Genomic DNA, 16,016 nt, shown 5'->3' with positions numbered 1-16,016 from the left:
CGGGTTCGTGTCCCAGCTGCTCCACTTTCAATCCAGCTCTCTGCTATGGCCTGGGAAAGCAGTAGAAGATGGCCCAAGTCCTTGGGGCCCTGCACCCACGTGGGAGACCCGGAAAAAGCTCCTGGCTCCTGGCTTCGAATCAGTGCAGCTCTGGCAGCTGTGGTCATCTGGGGAGTGAACCAACAGATGAAGACCTCTCTTTCTCTCTCTGCTTCTCTGTCACTCTGCCTCTCAAATAAATAAAGAAATCTTTAACAACAACAACAACAAAAGCCTATGGCAAATCATCATAAGCAAATAATATCTCTCTCAAACTCTAAAGTACTTCTAAAACAATACAGCCACACGCTCAAGCAATGTAGTTCATGCATAAGCTTCAAAGAAGGAAATAAACAAAGAATCATTTCAGTTCCACAAGAACATGGAATCTAAAGCCAGAGTTAGAATTTTCAAACCTTCTCTCTTTTCCATATTAATTTTATAGACCAAGCAAATCAAAGTATCTCTCTGATCTTCAGAGCAATAAATTTGAGACTAGCATTGTGGCATAGTGGGTAAAGCCACCACCTGTGCCACCTGCATCCCAAATGAGTAAGGGTTTGAAACCTGGCTGCTCCAGTTCTGATCTAGCTCCCTGCTAATGGGCCTACGAAAGTAGCAAAAAGTGGCCCAAGTGCTTGGGCCACTACATCCATGCGGGAGATCTGGAAGAAGCTCCTGGCTCCTGGCTTCAGCCTGCCCAGCCCTGGCCATTGCAGCCATTTGGGGATGTAAGATCTCTCTCCCTCTCTCTCTCTCTCTCCTTTAACTTTGCCTTTAAAATAAACAAAAATAAACCTTACAATTTTTTAATTAAAAAATAAAAATAATTTCTAGTTTTTCAAATTTTCTACATCTTATGAAATAATCTTAAATAAAATAAATTAAAAACATGACAGCAACTTTTTGTATTGAATCTTGAAAACCAGCATTTCAGTGTTCCTGCCTTCTTCAAAATTCTCCTGTGTAGACAGGGGTTTATTTGTTTCCCAATTATCTGTGAAGACAAAAGTTCATATTAGTAAATCTAAAAAAGTATTCCAAAAAGATTTTAAAAGACTGAAAGGAAAATTTATACCTTTCATCTTAGAAAGCTTGACTAGCAGAGAAACTGACAAATGTGATTGAAAAGCTAAATGTCAGAGAGATAAAAGAGAGGAAGAGGGATCGATAAAAATTGATAGTGCAACATCTTGTTGGAAATAATTATCCGGAAGACATGGCCAAAAACATCTCTTAGGCAAGAGTCTGCAACTCCTCTGATCAGTTGAGGCAAATATAGTTAATTCAGCCAGTGCAGAACCCCATGGAAAACAACTGACCAGAAAATGAGGATGGGCGCAATTGGGAGAGGCAATCCAAAGCTTCCACATCTATGAATAAAACATCAATGAGCACCACACCAAAATAAGGCCAAGACAAACCACCTACCATGTATCTTAGGCCCAATGTTATGGGACACAAGTTAACAGAATCCCAGGAAAAATTTTTTTTTGTTTTCTCTTACGTTGGGAGATATTTATTCGAAAGGCAGAGTTACAGAGAGAGAGAAGAAGAGCCAAAAAAGACAGAGAGAGACAGCATCTTCATCCACTGTTTCGTTCCCCAAATGGCCACATCAACCAGGAGCCAGGAACTTCTTCCAGGTCTTGACCTACATGGGTGCAGGAGCCCAAGGCAAAGTACATCAGTAGGGAGCTGGATCAGAAGTGGAGCAGCCGAGAGCCGAACCTGTGCCCATGTGGAACATCAGTGCTGCAGTGCCACCGCACTGGCGCCCTGGTAAAAGTTTAAGAATATGAGTATCAATGAAAATAAACATGCATGGCTGGCGCCGCAGCTTAATAGGCTAATCCTCCGCCTTGCGGTGCCGGCACACCAGGTTCTAGTCCTGGTAGGGACGCCGGATTCTGTCCCAGTTGCTCCTCTTCCAGTCCAGCTCTCTGCTGTGGCCAGGGAGTGCAGTGGAGGATGGCCCAAGTGCTTGGGCCCTGCACCCCATGGGAGACCAGGAGAAGTACCTGGCTCCTGCCATCGGATCAGCGCGGTGCGCCGGCCGCAGCACACCAGCTGCAGCGGCCATTGGGGGGTGAACCAACGGCAAAGGAAGACCTTTCTCTCTGTCTCTCTCTCTCACTGTCCACTCTGCCTGTCAAAAAAAAAAAAAAAAGAAAGAAAGAAAGAAAAGAAAGATGCATAAGAAAAGATAATGAAAAAGAAACGCATTCAAGGGAAATTCTACCTAGCACCTTTAGACTTTCTAGCCCCTGCTAAGTACAGAAAGGATAAGACACTGGCTGGTGGGATGCCCCTAGCAAGGGCAAGCAGCTGCAGCACACGGATTTCCTACTGAGAGTACTCATTAGTGAATTACTGAATGTAGCAATTTATTCTTCAGGAGCACATCTCCAAAGAAACCCTATAGCACTGTGCATCACTGCACCTGTAATTATTCAAAATATTACGCCTTTTTCATACTCTGAAAGACAGAGGGGATGCAGTCCTCATAGGTTCCTCCACTGTAAAAAAAAAAAAAAAAAAAAGTGCTAAACGAGGACAGCTATTCACCAGTCTTTCTAGTGGAGAATCCACTGGCCTTTCCTTCAGGGCTGCCACACGTGCACTTTTTGAAGACAGTAACAGAGTACAGCACAGGGGGTAAGAGGCCACTTAAAACACCATACTGTAGTGACTGAGTTCGAGTCCTGGCTCTGCCCTGGATTCCTGCTTCCCACTAATATACACCCTAGAAAGCAGCAGGTGGATTCTAGTACTTGGGTTCCTGCTACCCACGTGGGAGACCCAGACTGAGTTCCTGGCTCCTGGCTTCAACCTGGCCCAGTCCCAGCAATTGTGGGCATTTGGGGAGTAAACAAGTAAATGGAAGATTCATTCTCTCTCTCTCTCTCTCTCTCTCTCTCTCTCCTCTCCCCCTTCTCCCCCTCATCTCTCTCATGATAAAAATGTAAGCACACAAAGCTGATACAAGTCTTAGCTCTGACCAGAGAACCAACACGAATGTTACTACATTAAAAGCACTCTGGGTAAGAATAATACAGTTCTAAGTAAGTAGACTCGCCAGCCACAGAGTGCCGTACGGGTCACCTGTGTCCTTTCTTAACAGTATGTTCTGAAGGTGCCTGCTTTAAAGAAAACACACCCCTGGCTTCTGATAAACAGCTGTACCGCCGGGCGTTTTAAGCAAGTACTCTTAGTGTGTGAGCCACAACAAAGGGATCAGAAAAACAAACTGTGCCTCTAACTCAGGTTGGAATCCAAAATCTTGGTGCTGTTTCAGAATTCAGTGTTACCACAGGGCCATATTAGCTCAAAAAAGCTAGGTGCATACAGCAAGACAACAGTTCACAGAATCACCAATGTAAATTAATAATCCTCTGTGTGTGTGTGTGTGTGTGTGTATGTACGAAAACTGAGGGACAGATGGTTGGCAAGCAGCTTTCCTTTTGGCATTTGTACCTGTCCTCTCAGTGCCTGTATTTGGGTCATTTGCTATGATAAATGCCATGTGACAGGCTCAATGGAGGTGGGCAAAGTGCTCCATACTGACTTCACCTAATTTTCATATTTATTGATTGATAAGAGATGTACTAGTTCAAAATAGCAAACTGAACCTTTTCCAAATAGATTTAAGCAATCAAAATTTAGCTAGAAAATAGCAATCCAAATAAAACAAATCCATAAACTATAAATGGCATACAATCACAGTTTTTCAGTGTATTATAAACTAGAGAAAATAAAGAGTAAAATAATAGGTGTCCACACAGTGGCTTCTTCCAATAATAAACTATTAAGACAAGCTTTGATACAAAGAAAATTTCCCCTTGTTTAACAATTCTTGGGAATTTTTCCTAAACATGCTTTCACTAAATATCAGGCATGTCTTCAGTGATTACATATTCTGGAATTTGAAGATAACAATCCCAGACTGGTCCAAGACAAATCTATTAGAAGACACTTTTTAAAGAGAAGTTAACAGAGAGATTGATCATTTCCTAATGGATTCTTATCATTCCAGGTCAAAAACACAAACTAACAGTAACATTAAAAGATCAAGTACAGGGGCCGTGGCTGTGGCATAGCCTGTAAAGCCACCACCTGCAGTGCCGGCATCCCATACAATCACCGTGTTCAAGGCCCGGCTGCTCCACTTCCAGCTCTCAGCTATGGCCCAGGAAGGCAATGGAAGGTGCCTGCTTTAAAGTTCTTGGGCCCCTGCACCTGCATGGGAGACCCGGAAGAGGCTCTTGGCTTTGGATCAGTGCAACTCCAACCACTACAGCCATTTGAGGAGTGGACCAGCGGGTGGAAGACTCTCTCACTCTTTCTCTCTCTTCCTTTGCTTCTCTCTCTGTGTAACTCTGACTTTCAAGTAAAATAAATACATCCTAAAAAAAAAAAAAGGTCAAGTACAAGGAATAGTTGAATATCTTTAGGGAAAAAAGCATGTTTTTAAGAAACTGTTAATATGCCTTAAATTTTCCATTCCTTCATTTAAAATACTATCAAACTCATTATGAAGATAATCTTAACTAATGTTTCTATAAAAACCTAGATTTACATTTATACTCAAATGAAAAACTAAACTATGAACGTGCTACTGAGAGTTTTGGGTAATTTTAATCCAAGAGTAGAAATGGGAGCACGGAGTTGTTTTTCCAGGTTTCACACATTTATTGCACAACAGAATGGCTAAGAGACCTACAGGTAACATTAATAATCACGCAAACACAAAACAGGCAAGGAAAGAATATCTTCAAAGGAACCACAAATACATTTTCCACTTCCAGAAGCCCAAATTGTCTGTTTCTCAAACTCACTGATTCACTCATGTGAGAATTAAAAGCACAGAGGAGCAGCATTTACTTATCATTTTGTCTATATATTTAATTGACTTGTGCAATATCATAGAGGGCATGTCAGCAACTGGATATGTGCACAATGAAATTAGAGACTGCAAAACAATAGACTCTGTTCACTTTTATTTGAAGAAAGCTGACTCCCCTGCTGGTGTTATCTCCAAGAGAAACTTGGGACTGTATTTTTAAAAAGGAGATAGGGGAAAGGACGCCATGCCATCCTCAACAGACACAGGAGAGAGCAGAGAATTTGGGGTCAGCAAGTTTTTACCACTGACCCAAATACCATATTATTCCAGAAAATAAGAGAGGATCCTTCAAGGAGTCACACACTACATGACTTAAAATTTGGCAGAGATGGCATATTCCTAATTCCACTTTTACTCTAACCACCACTTAAGACTCAATATTGCTGGTATACTAGATTGAAAGCAAGGGAAAGGAGGATGAAGCTGAAACCTAGATATGCATATTCATCAGAGGCTGAATTCTCCTTGCGTCCACTATTTCATCACATCATATGCGTATTCTCAAGTTTAGCACAGAAACACTCGTAAAATATTAAATTTTACCATAGGGAAATAGGTTTTGCTATAAGAAAGTTTCATGTTACCACTTAATTTCAACCAAGCTACATCAAACATTGAAAGTAATTATATAGAGAGTTTATAAAGTAAACCTGATCACTATACTTAAAGGAAATGATAACTTTGAGAAGTACCACAGTAATAATGTTTAAGCTAAAGTAATATAAGGCCCTGCTAAAGTAAATGCCAGGCTCTTCCAGCCCAAATGCAGAGGCAGGGGCTAGTGAGGTAAGCCAGGCACTAGGAGCCATCTCCCTCCTGGAGCGCTGCTCTCTTCATGACCAGCATGGGCCTCTCCTCACAGGACTGTATTCCACACAAGCTCCTGGGGACAGCAGAATCCACAGATGCAGCTTAAGCAACGTAAATGTCAACTTTGCAGGCAGAGACAGAGTCGTGGAAATAAACACATTATCCTCATCCTAGGGTTTCCACTTGGCTCCCCAGCTCCTCTCCCCCTTCATACACCAGTGAAGTTGGATAGAAAATATATCTGAAAAGCCACAATTTACAGTGCTCCTTGGCAATGTTTCACTCTATCATGCTGTGCACACAACAAATAAACTCAATGCGCCTGTGAATAGGTGTCTCATAATTTCTAGCATACATAAAAATGAAGGTTGTTACTCTGCAGACTTCATATTCTTAACAGAACGTGATTCAATATGCAGTTGTGCTTCTAAGAAATCAGAGTGAAATGTACTTTTTAAAGTGTAGCAAAGTATAACTCAGTATATAATGTCCACTTATCGTATTGAGCATATGGGCAAATCATCACACTAAATTCATCTGTGTAACTAGGAAACAGAAGTCATTTGACCTACAGCATGTGAAGAACTGATAACAATTGCCAACCATCAGAGGACAACTAATTTATCATCATACTCACACCATTCTCACAAAGTTACAGTCCTAACACTTGGGACTGATGCTTCAAGAGCACAGACCTATAGAAAAACGTACTTACATAGTTTTATTCTTAACTCTCAATGGTTTCTTCTGACATGAACTCTTTTAAGAAATAGACAGCAATTAGGAGCAGCACGCAACAGGAACACACGGTTTATCACAGTGGTCCAGCACAGTTACTGCGTTACAGTAAGCTTCTTCTCTTTAATAGGAACACCATACTCTTGGCTTAAATGCTCACTATCCAAACAGTCCCCGACAGAACCAATAACTGCACACAGTCATCCCTGAAAGTCACTCATCTTTGGAAGCGAGAATTTGGGGGTAACACCCTAGAAAGAGCAGGTGCACCATTCTGTCAAATTGAAGGGAAGAGAAGCAGCTCATGTCACTCTTACACAGAATCCGCTTCCCAGAGTATGTAGTGTAACTTCGGAAAGCAGTACACATTAAAAGTTGAGGAAAACTTTATGTCTATCAGCAGCTTCCTATCAACTAGCCTCTGAAAGACACTGCATGAAATGCATTACGAAGGGTCTGTTGAATGTTCTTGCACTGATTACCAGGGGTTTCATAAGAGACCCCTGGATGCGAAGCAAGGTGGGCGGATTTAAGGCACATATCCGTGAACATCCTCTTCGCAGGAGTGCGGGCACTCTGGAGAACACAGCACCGAGCTAATTACCACCAGAAGATGTTGCACTCACTTCCCCTCACTATCAACCACTCTGCTCAAGTTCACTCGCTGCCACGCCCTAACCCTGGGGATCCATTCACTTTCCATAGCCCAGAGAGGCTGCTGAAAACCTGTCAAAGTAAATCTGTGCTCACTTTTTGGATGGTTTAATTTCAATGGAGCATGAAACACCCCAGGACGGTTAATAAGTTTAGCCAAGCGTGCTGTTCTCCCTAATATATTTTAATTATGCATCTGTTTTAATTGTAATCACATTAAGTCACCGGAAAGACACAAATTGGAATTTTCCCTAATGGCTATTGGAGCTTTTCATCAGTTTCTAAACACTAACAACGCTTAAAAAAATAAGCAGAGATACTAGTAGAAGTGTGACATTTCCCAGAAATCAGTGTAGTTCCTCTGACAACACAGTTCAGGTTTCATTAGCCACCCAAATAACCCAAATGCAGAAGACAACTTCAGTCCCAGGGGCATCTCTGTCCCCAATTAGCACAAAGGTTCACTCACTTCCCAAGTAAAACTGCCCAACAGGCAGGAAAGCCAAGGCTTTTATCAAGTCCTGCCCCATCGATTGGCTAGGGAGCCTGGGGAAGCGGGGCTCAAAGTAAAGTAACGGTACACGTAGAAAGGGAGAGTTGAAGCACAGCGCGATCTCCCTCTACGCTATTTTGGCAACTGTCAAACGTGTGTTTTAAGTTCAGGAAATAAAAGTGTCCCATCAATAAAAGGAAACGCTACGGGGAAGATCTATTAGGGGGCGGGGAGCGGCTTCCTTCCAGCCCAGACGTAAAATCGCTTAATGTGCTTTTGTTGCACCAAGCAATACCTAAGACGTAAAAAAAAAAAAAAAAAAAAAAAAGCACGTTCATTAAACAAGTTTCCCAAATTGCCTGGATTTCCGCTAAGAAACTTAAGCGTCTGGCAACAGCCGAGAAGCCAGCTTAGAGAACCTGCAGCAAACTCCGAGCGGAAACTCGCTCAGCCCGCCCAGCGCGCTCGCATCCCTGGGGCTTGCTGTAGGTGTCAATGTTTACGTGTCGCCCACAGCTTCAGGTGCGCAGCGCGTTCCTCCCACAGAGGCACTCGCGGCCGGAGAGCGGCAAGCCCGGGAAGCCACCGCGGAGTCCCCCACGCAGCCCCCTTACCTGTCATCGTAGCAGAAATCCGCACTCAGGGTGTTGAGATACAAGGCGAGCCCCAGCGCGCTGCTCACCAACTCTGCAATCATCTCTCCACCGCCTTCCCTCCGGCTCGGCTCCCAGCGCGAGGGCAGCAGCGGCAACAAAAAACAGAAGCATCAATCCCCACCTTCCGCCGCCTTCTCCTCCCAGCTTCACTTTTCCCTCACCCCCTCCTCTCCCTCCCTCGGGTCCTGGCAAGGCACGGCCCCTCGGCTCCTCTCCGCCTCCTCCGCCTCCTCCTCGCGCCGGTCCCCGCAGCTCCCGCGTCCTCCCAGGGTGCGGGCTCACAGCGCGCTCCCCATGCCCGGCGCCCGCGCGCAGCGAGCGGCGGCGTTCGGGCTCCGCGCCCCGCGGCGGCGGCTGCGCTGGGCTGGTCCTCGGCGCGGCTCGCAGCCCCCACCCTAACCCATGGCAGTGCGGGGCGCCCTAGGTGACGAGCGGGGGACGCGGAGGAGGTGGCAGGCTGCGGGATGGGGGCAGAGGGGCCGGCCCGAGCCGGGCTCTGGGACCAGCTGGAGGAAGAGAGAGAGGAGAGGGGCGGGTGGGAGGGAGCGGGCGAGCCGCCTCCCCTCGCCGCCGCCCGGGCGCACCGCTCCGGGGTCGCTCGGGCTGACTCCGGCCGCCACGGCGGCTGCAGCGCATTCACTCTTTATTAGCTCCCTCCCGGCCTCAGCCCCCTTCTCCGCTGAAGTGAGAAGCGGCGACTGGGGACTCCAGAGGCTCCCGCGTGGGGCTCTCGACACGGCCCCCCGCGCCTGCGTGGCCAACCCTCCATCGCCGGCTCGCCCGGCCCCTCTCTCCACCCAGATCCGCCCCGAAGGCTCCTCCCACCGCCCCGCCCCGGAGCCGCAGGCCCCGCCCCCTGTGTCTTTCACCTTCCATTTCCCTCTGGAAAGCCCCCGGGGACCCAAGGGCGACGGCTGGAAGACTGCCCTCCAGGGTGGCCCGCGAGCGCGGCGGGCGGCGGCCGGAGGAGCGCGGCGGCGTCTGTCCGCGCGGCTGCTGCCTGGCGGCGCCTGGCACGGGCCGGGTCTCAGCCCCAGCGCGGCGGGTGCCAGGCGCTGCCAGGCGCGGAGTCCGGTCGGCCGGAGGACTTGGGGGGCGCGGGAGAGCAAGGTTCGCGCAGGAAGGGTAACAACAGATCCAAACCGAAGATGAGGCAGGCGCGTACCGCCCCGGAGCAAGGGCTGGGGGTCGGCAGGGGAGCCGTTCGCGGTTGCAGGGGGACTTGTCCGGCTGAGCCTGAGGACACAGGGTTCCCGGGACGCCGCTGGGGCGACCCGGTCACGGGCGTGCTCCCGGTAAAGCGGGAAGCGAGTACCCTTTCCTTTGCGCCCGGATACAGGGCTGGACGGCATCCAGCACGATGAAATACGGTGTACAGGAACGACCCGTCTAGAACGAGCTCTGGGTTCCGAAGTTGCAAGAGCGAAGAGGACGGCGGGCTGCCTGCCACACCCCCTCCGAGCCTGCTGGTGTTCCGGCTGGACAAGTGTCTGCCATGGACCACGATGAACACTACTGCAGCGCCCCCTGCTGCACAGCCACCACAAGGCATGGAAAACAAGTGTGCCCCCGGGAATCCCTGAACCCCAAGTCCGCAATTGCGGCCCCTTGGACTTCTGGCAGTGACTTGGAAAGCAAATACTGTGATTTGGGCGATTGCCTTACAAAGCTACAACATTTTCCCGATTTCACAAGAAAATTTGTGAAATCTGTATGAACACAAATGATTTTTTTTAATTTGTATATCTGTTACACCATCCACAATAGGCAGATCTTGTCCTCTGGGAAAAACAAGTAAACGTCTTTTACCTTTTTTTTTTTTAAAAAGATCTCTTTATTTATTTTATTGCATTATCATTTAGAATCACTACTAGAATGGGAGCTCTAGAAGATGGCAAGGATTTTTTTTTAAAGATTTTAGTTAGTTATGTATGTATGTATTTAAAAGGTAGATTTACAGAGAAAGAGATGCCCCCTACACAGAGAGAGAGAGAAAGATAACCCATCTTCTGTTCCACTTCCTCAGTGACTGAAATACCTAGGGTTGGGCCAGGCTGAAGCCAGGAGCCAGGAACTCCAACCTCATCTCCCACATGGGTGGCAGAGACCCAGGTACTGGCACTATAATCTGCTACCTTCCCAGGCACGTTAACAAAAAGCTGGGCCCAACTGTAATAGTCTTGTTTTGCACATAATACCTAGAGCCTATAAAGTGTAGAATACACTTTTTAAAATGTTGACAACTGGGGCCGGCACTGTGGGGAAGCAGGTAAAGCCCACGCCTGCAGTGTCAGCATCCCATATAGGCATCAGTTCAAGTCCCGGCTCCTCCACTTCTGATCCAGCTCTCTGCTATGGCCTGGGAAAGCAGTAGAGGATGACCCAAGTCCTTGGGCCCCTGCACCCGCATGGGAGACCCAGAGGAAGCTCCTGGCTCCTGGTTCCTGGCTTTGGATCAACACAGCTCCAGACATTGCGGTCATCTGGGTAGTGAACCAGCAAATGGAAAATCTGTCTCTATTTCTGCCTCTGTCTCTCTGTAACTCCACCTTTCAAGTAAATAAATACATCTTTTAAAAAAAAGTTGACAACTAATAAATGAACAAATAAATATGCTTTAGGGAAACTATATAATAACTGAAAACACACAAATTTTCATTCTGACAAAATAAGCTGATTTACTGTTGATGTTAAGTATGATAAAGAATTAACAAGGGAGAAAAGAGGAAATAAGTTTAAAATTCTTGAGAATGCATCCAAAAAATGTACCAACCCTGCAGGAAGACCCTTAGCGGAAAGGCGCACACAGCTCTCTTCAGTAATTAAGAGGACTTGGAGGTGTACACATATTAGAGAGCTTTGGGTTCATTGTGCTAAAATCTTGTAAGCATTTTCCAGAGAGCTCTCCATTTTCAAGCTTCCATAGTTTGAAATAAGTATTTCCACCCTCATCCATCTCCTTTTCTCGTCTCTCCGGGCCCCCATTGTGCTGAACTGGAGGCCCCGGAGACTGTGAGATGCTCCAGAAAGTGGTACATCTTGCCATCCCTGAAAACCCAGCTGTGTTAGAAAACTCCAGTTGCTTTTAACAAAATCTCTATTATACCTCACCAAGGGTCTCAATATCCTGCCATTGCATTAAGCCATGGTCTCTTTCAAATTGCTCTCCAATGTCTGAGAAGCAGCCAATTCCTGCATTTTCGACCTTCCTAGAACAAATTCAGGGGGAAAATCAGATTAAAGATGTCATTACCCCGGGAGACCACTGAAAATGCGGAGACATAGCTTTTTAGCTTATTAAGGTGTACTTACCCAATACAAGATTGCTGTCTCCGTTCCGAACATATAGGTGTTCTATTTAAAGCTACTGTTGCTCTCTACAGATGAAGGAAATTGGGCTGGTTGGCTTGAGTTTTCTACCTTAGACAGAAGACTGGCCAAAAAAGTGCTAAGCTCTTATTTTCCCTGAGTAGGTTCCACACATCTGCTGCCTCACCACTTCCTCAATGAATTCCTCTTTACAGCCGCCCCACCTACCCTGCATTTGTTTTGTATTCCCAGTCCTTTGTTGTATAATTCATACCTTTGCAGTGCCAGTTCTTCAGGGTAAAGATTTCCTTATTTGCCTAAGACATTTTTAGTTTATTGTGCAATACCATCTTCCCTTTGGGTGTTGCGTAAATATTAACTAAAAATCCACATCTGGTCTTGGTCCTCTTCTCTATTTGTCCTAATAGAACTTCCCTTTGAACAATTCATTTGGAAAGTGTGCCAAGGGTGAAATGTGGCACATAAATTCTCTTGCTGCTCGGAAGGCTTTTTAAAATGCCCACAGATTTGGTTATTTATGAACAGACGATTTGCACCTCTTCCTTACTCCCTGAATTCTAAAATTGTACCAGACCAAAGTAATTACAATCACCCATATGTTTTCTGAAAAGGTATCCAAGAATCTCCTGTTAAAATCTTAACAGATTGACTAGGAAGCAGAAAAACACTAGCGCAGCAGGTGAAACTGCCTGTTTAGGGAGGTCAGAACAGAGCTCTCTGCTGGGAGACTCATAAGCTCTGGGCTTTACTCAGGAAATAACCCTGCAGGAGAAAAACAGCAGAGCATGGATGAAATGTGGGTCAGGGAGCTGAAAGAGGCACACGGGCTGCCTGCTTAACTAATGACAGTAAACGCGTTGGCTACACAGGTTCCATTTAGATATTTCCAAGCCGACCATAAAGTGCTGCCCTGCAGAGGCTGTATGGGAAGGCTTCATCTCAAGACTGTGGTCCCTAAGGAATATAATTAGGGCAGTGCAGCCACAGAACAGATCCTGTCACCCCTGTCGTAATAGGTGCGGCTGTTACGAGCCAGGTATTGCCAAACTAATGATCACTTTAAGACTCACACGTTCTTCCCCAGCTTCCAATTCAGAGGACATGAGGGTGGGGTAGGAGACGGGAAGGAGGAGGAGTGTAGAAATAACATGTTAATAACCAGATTCAGATAATTGCAGAGGTATTAAGGCTAATGATAGAATTCAGAAACTCAATCAAGAAAAGCAAGGACGGCCCCCTTCATAGAATATCGCTGAATACATTCACATGGTCTGGTATAAACAATGATCAAAAATATTCTAACAGCTTGAAAAATTGCACAGAAGCTTGGCTAACAGAGTTTTAACAAGCCTCAGATTTTGTAAGATAAAAGATAAAAAAAACTCAAGGGCAAATTAGTTTTCATGCAGATATTATTGAAAGTAACCAGGTATTCATAAATGCCATCTTAATATTCGACTCAACATGGGCATTTTAAGTCAACATAAATCAAAAGGACTTTTTTGCCAAGATTAACTACATGTGGCTATTGAGCAATTAAAATGTGGCTAGTCCAATTGCAGAACTGATTTTTTTGTCTCCTTTAATTGTTATTAATCTAGTGACCTGTGGCTAGTGACCACTGTAGCATCAGCACAGCTGTCCCCACCCCCTCGTGCCTTACCAAGGATTTCATGTGAAAGCCGGTTGCCAACATCCTCCCCCTGGTCACAGCTTTAGTCCATAATAATTTGCTCTGATCTCCTTTGCTCCCATCTGTGACCTGTTTTGATTTATTAAATAGCTCCCAGCTATGAAGCATTTTTTAGGCATTAGGCATTGTACTGAGCACTCATGTTTATTGTCTCACTTAATCCTCACAGCAGCCTAGAGAGATAGGTCTCCTAGCTAGTCTTTTGTGACAGATAAGGAAATGAAGGCTCAGAGGGGTTTAGTAAATTGTCCGTAGTCTTAAAGCTTCAAACGGATGGAGCGATCATTTAAATTTAGGATTTTTAACTGCAAGCATCTATACTTCTACTATCATTCAGTATAAACTTGTTGCTCAGTCTCCCATTCAAAAGATCACATACCCCTTGGTATCTATGTCAGTTCCAGGCCACAGCCAAGATGCTTGGATTGAATTCCTCTCATGCTGTGGTGTGAGTGTATTTCCTGGAATTCACGTGCTGGGACCTGGATTTCTTTGTGTGGCAGTGTTGAGCGGTGGGGCTGAGCGGAAGGTGTTTAGGTCATGGAGTGAGGAAACTCTCACAAGTGGATTAATTCCCTTCTCAGGCCTGTGTCGCCCCCTGTTCTGTCTTCCGCAAGTGCCCACTTTTTTGCTTCCCACAATGAGTTGAAGCAGCAGGGGTGCTCACTTCAACTGATGCAGCCACGCAGTCTGGAGAGTAAGCCAAAGTAGACCGGCTTACTTTATAAATTACCCAGTCCTGGGAGTTTTGTTATAGCAACAAAAACGAACTTACACTTCCCTCAGGTCATTTTCACTAAAATACTGTGAAAATCTTCCTTTGCCTACCACTGTTGCCTACATTTTCCACATTAGGTAGAGACATCTGCAAAGACGACACTCTAATAGAAACTGTCTGCATAAAATACACACAATCACATTGTAATAATTTTAATATCATGAATATGCATTTGTCCTTATATAATCCACCTCATATAATAGGAAAATAGCTGGGGTAAGGAAAATAAACTGGACTTTGTCATAATAATGAAAATATTCATATAAATTACAAATTGGAAAGACAAATAAAGGATTTATATAAGTAAATATTATTACATTTAAAAATCCACTATAAATTTGCCCCAGACACATGCTTAATCCCTTTATTATTCTTATGAAGTGACAAGAAAGTCTATTTGCAGCTTGGCCTATCAATCCAATAACAAATGGCAGTGATTTTGTGTATTTAAAACTTTTACAATAGATTTAATAAAGTTGATCACTTAAAAATTATCTTGTAATTTGTAATACTATTATTTTATTTAGTAATTATAAGTGAATTAGATTATTTATTTGTAATATTTATTTATATATTTATTATATATTATTTATATGTTATGTATTATTTATATTTATTTATAAGATTTATTAATTTATTTGAAAGAAAGAGTTACAGAGAGGTAGAGGCAGAGAGAGAGAGAGAGAGAGGTCCTCCATCTGCTGATTCACTCCCCAAATGGCTGAAATGGCCGAAGCTGGGCCCATCCAAAGCCAGGAGCCAAGAGCTTCTTCTATGTCTTCCACGTGGGTGCAGGGAGCCATGGACTTGGGCCATCTTGTACTGCTTTCCTAGGCCATAGCCGAGATCTGGATCAGAAGTGAAGCAGCCAGGACTCAAACCGGCGCCCATATGGCACTGCAGGTAGCAGCTTTACCTGCTATACCATAGTTCTCACATTAGCTCAAAGTTCCATAGTCAGACGTTCAACAGGGCTGAATGGTGTACTCAGCCTGAGTCTCACTAGATGGCAATCAAAGGTTCAGAGAGCTCAGCTCTCCAGGGGAAAGTCCAGAGAAGAATCTCACTTACAATCTCCTTTAGGTTGTTGGCAGAATTAAGTCTTTTGGTTGTGAGACTGATGTCTCCATTTTGTTGCCTCTCAGCTTTCCAAGGCTGCTGGCTCTCCTTCTCATATGGCTTCCTCCATTTGCAATTAGCAATGGTACATGCTGTCCTTTTAATGCCCCTCTGTGTGCACTTTGCCTTTGAAATCATGAAATAAACCCAGATCTCTCTCTCTCTGTCTCTCCCTCTGTAACTCTTTCAAATAAGTAAATCTCAAAAAAAAAAAAAAAATACACACTACAGCTTATCTCTGTGACACTTATTTTGGTAAACTTTTGGGAGAATAACTTCAATAAAATAGGAACATATATTAAAAGGAAGATTGATACGTTGGCTCTTTTCTATAGGATATAAGCAGAAAATAATATGAAACTATAGTTAATATCAAACTGTTTTCTTGAAAGTCAGCAAAATAAATCTTCCACCAAAGCACTTTTCTAGGCAAGGTCATTTTCCAGCTCACATCAGCCTGTGAAGCTAAAATCTTATTTTAAATAGGGACTTTTTAGGAAAGGGTCAAACATTATTCCTTTTTCCTATAATTCACTTATTACTATTTACTATTAAAATGCAGAGGCCTCAAAACTAAGTGGTTAAGTGGCTCCTTCATTATGCTTCCCTTGTGTCATATAAAAACCAAATTGTTGATTTGGAATTTTAGAAGTCAGTAAGAACAGGCAAATGCTGTATTATCCTTGTCAGTTCCTTGAAACCCAAGTTCCAAATCTAAAACTTTTCTCTATGAAATCCTTCAGAAATTTCCTTTGAACTTTTTTTCTTTGAAATACAATGTAAGTATTATTGAAAGCATT

At 44.4% G+C, this 16,016-nt stretch overlaps 1 protein-coding gene across 6 annotated transcripts in view; it reads right to left on the bottom strand.

Annotated features, from left to right (window-relative positions):
* The window catches only part of TMTC2 (transmembrane O-mannosyltransferase targeting cadherins 2), a 447,603-nt gene extending 438,534 nt beyond the window's left edge, over positions 1-9,069 (bottom strand). For 5 of the 6 annotated variants that reach the window (XM_089307532.1, XM_017342005.4, XM_089307530.1 and 2 more), the window contains exon 1: positions 8,255-8,695. In XM_089307532.1, the coding sequence (XP_089163658.1) occupies positions 8,255-8,337 (83 nt within the window). In that variant the 5' untranslated portion in view covers positions 8,338-8,695. Of the gene's footprint in view, positions 1-8,254 lie in introns of all 6 variants that reach the window. The other variant, XM_002711368.6, reaches the window with a different exon arrangement.
* Between the last annotated feature and the right edge of the window lie 6,947 nt (positions 9,070-16,016).

This window comes from Oryctolagus cuniculus, chromosome 11 (assembly GCF_051225735.1).
Source record: "Oryctolagus cuniculus isolate XC-2025 breed Fujian yellow rabbit chromosome 11, ASM5122573v1, whole genome shotgun sequence".
Taxonomy (NCBI): Eukaryota; Metazoa; Chordata; class Mammalia; order Lagomorpha; family Leporidae; genus Oryctolagus; species Oryctolagus cuniculus.
Note: the sequence above shows the minus strand (reverse complement) of the source record. Positions and strands in the feature narration are given on the sequence as shown.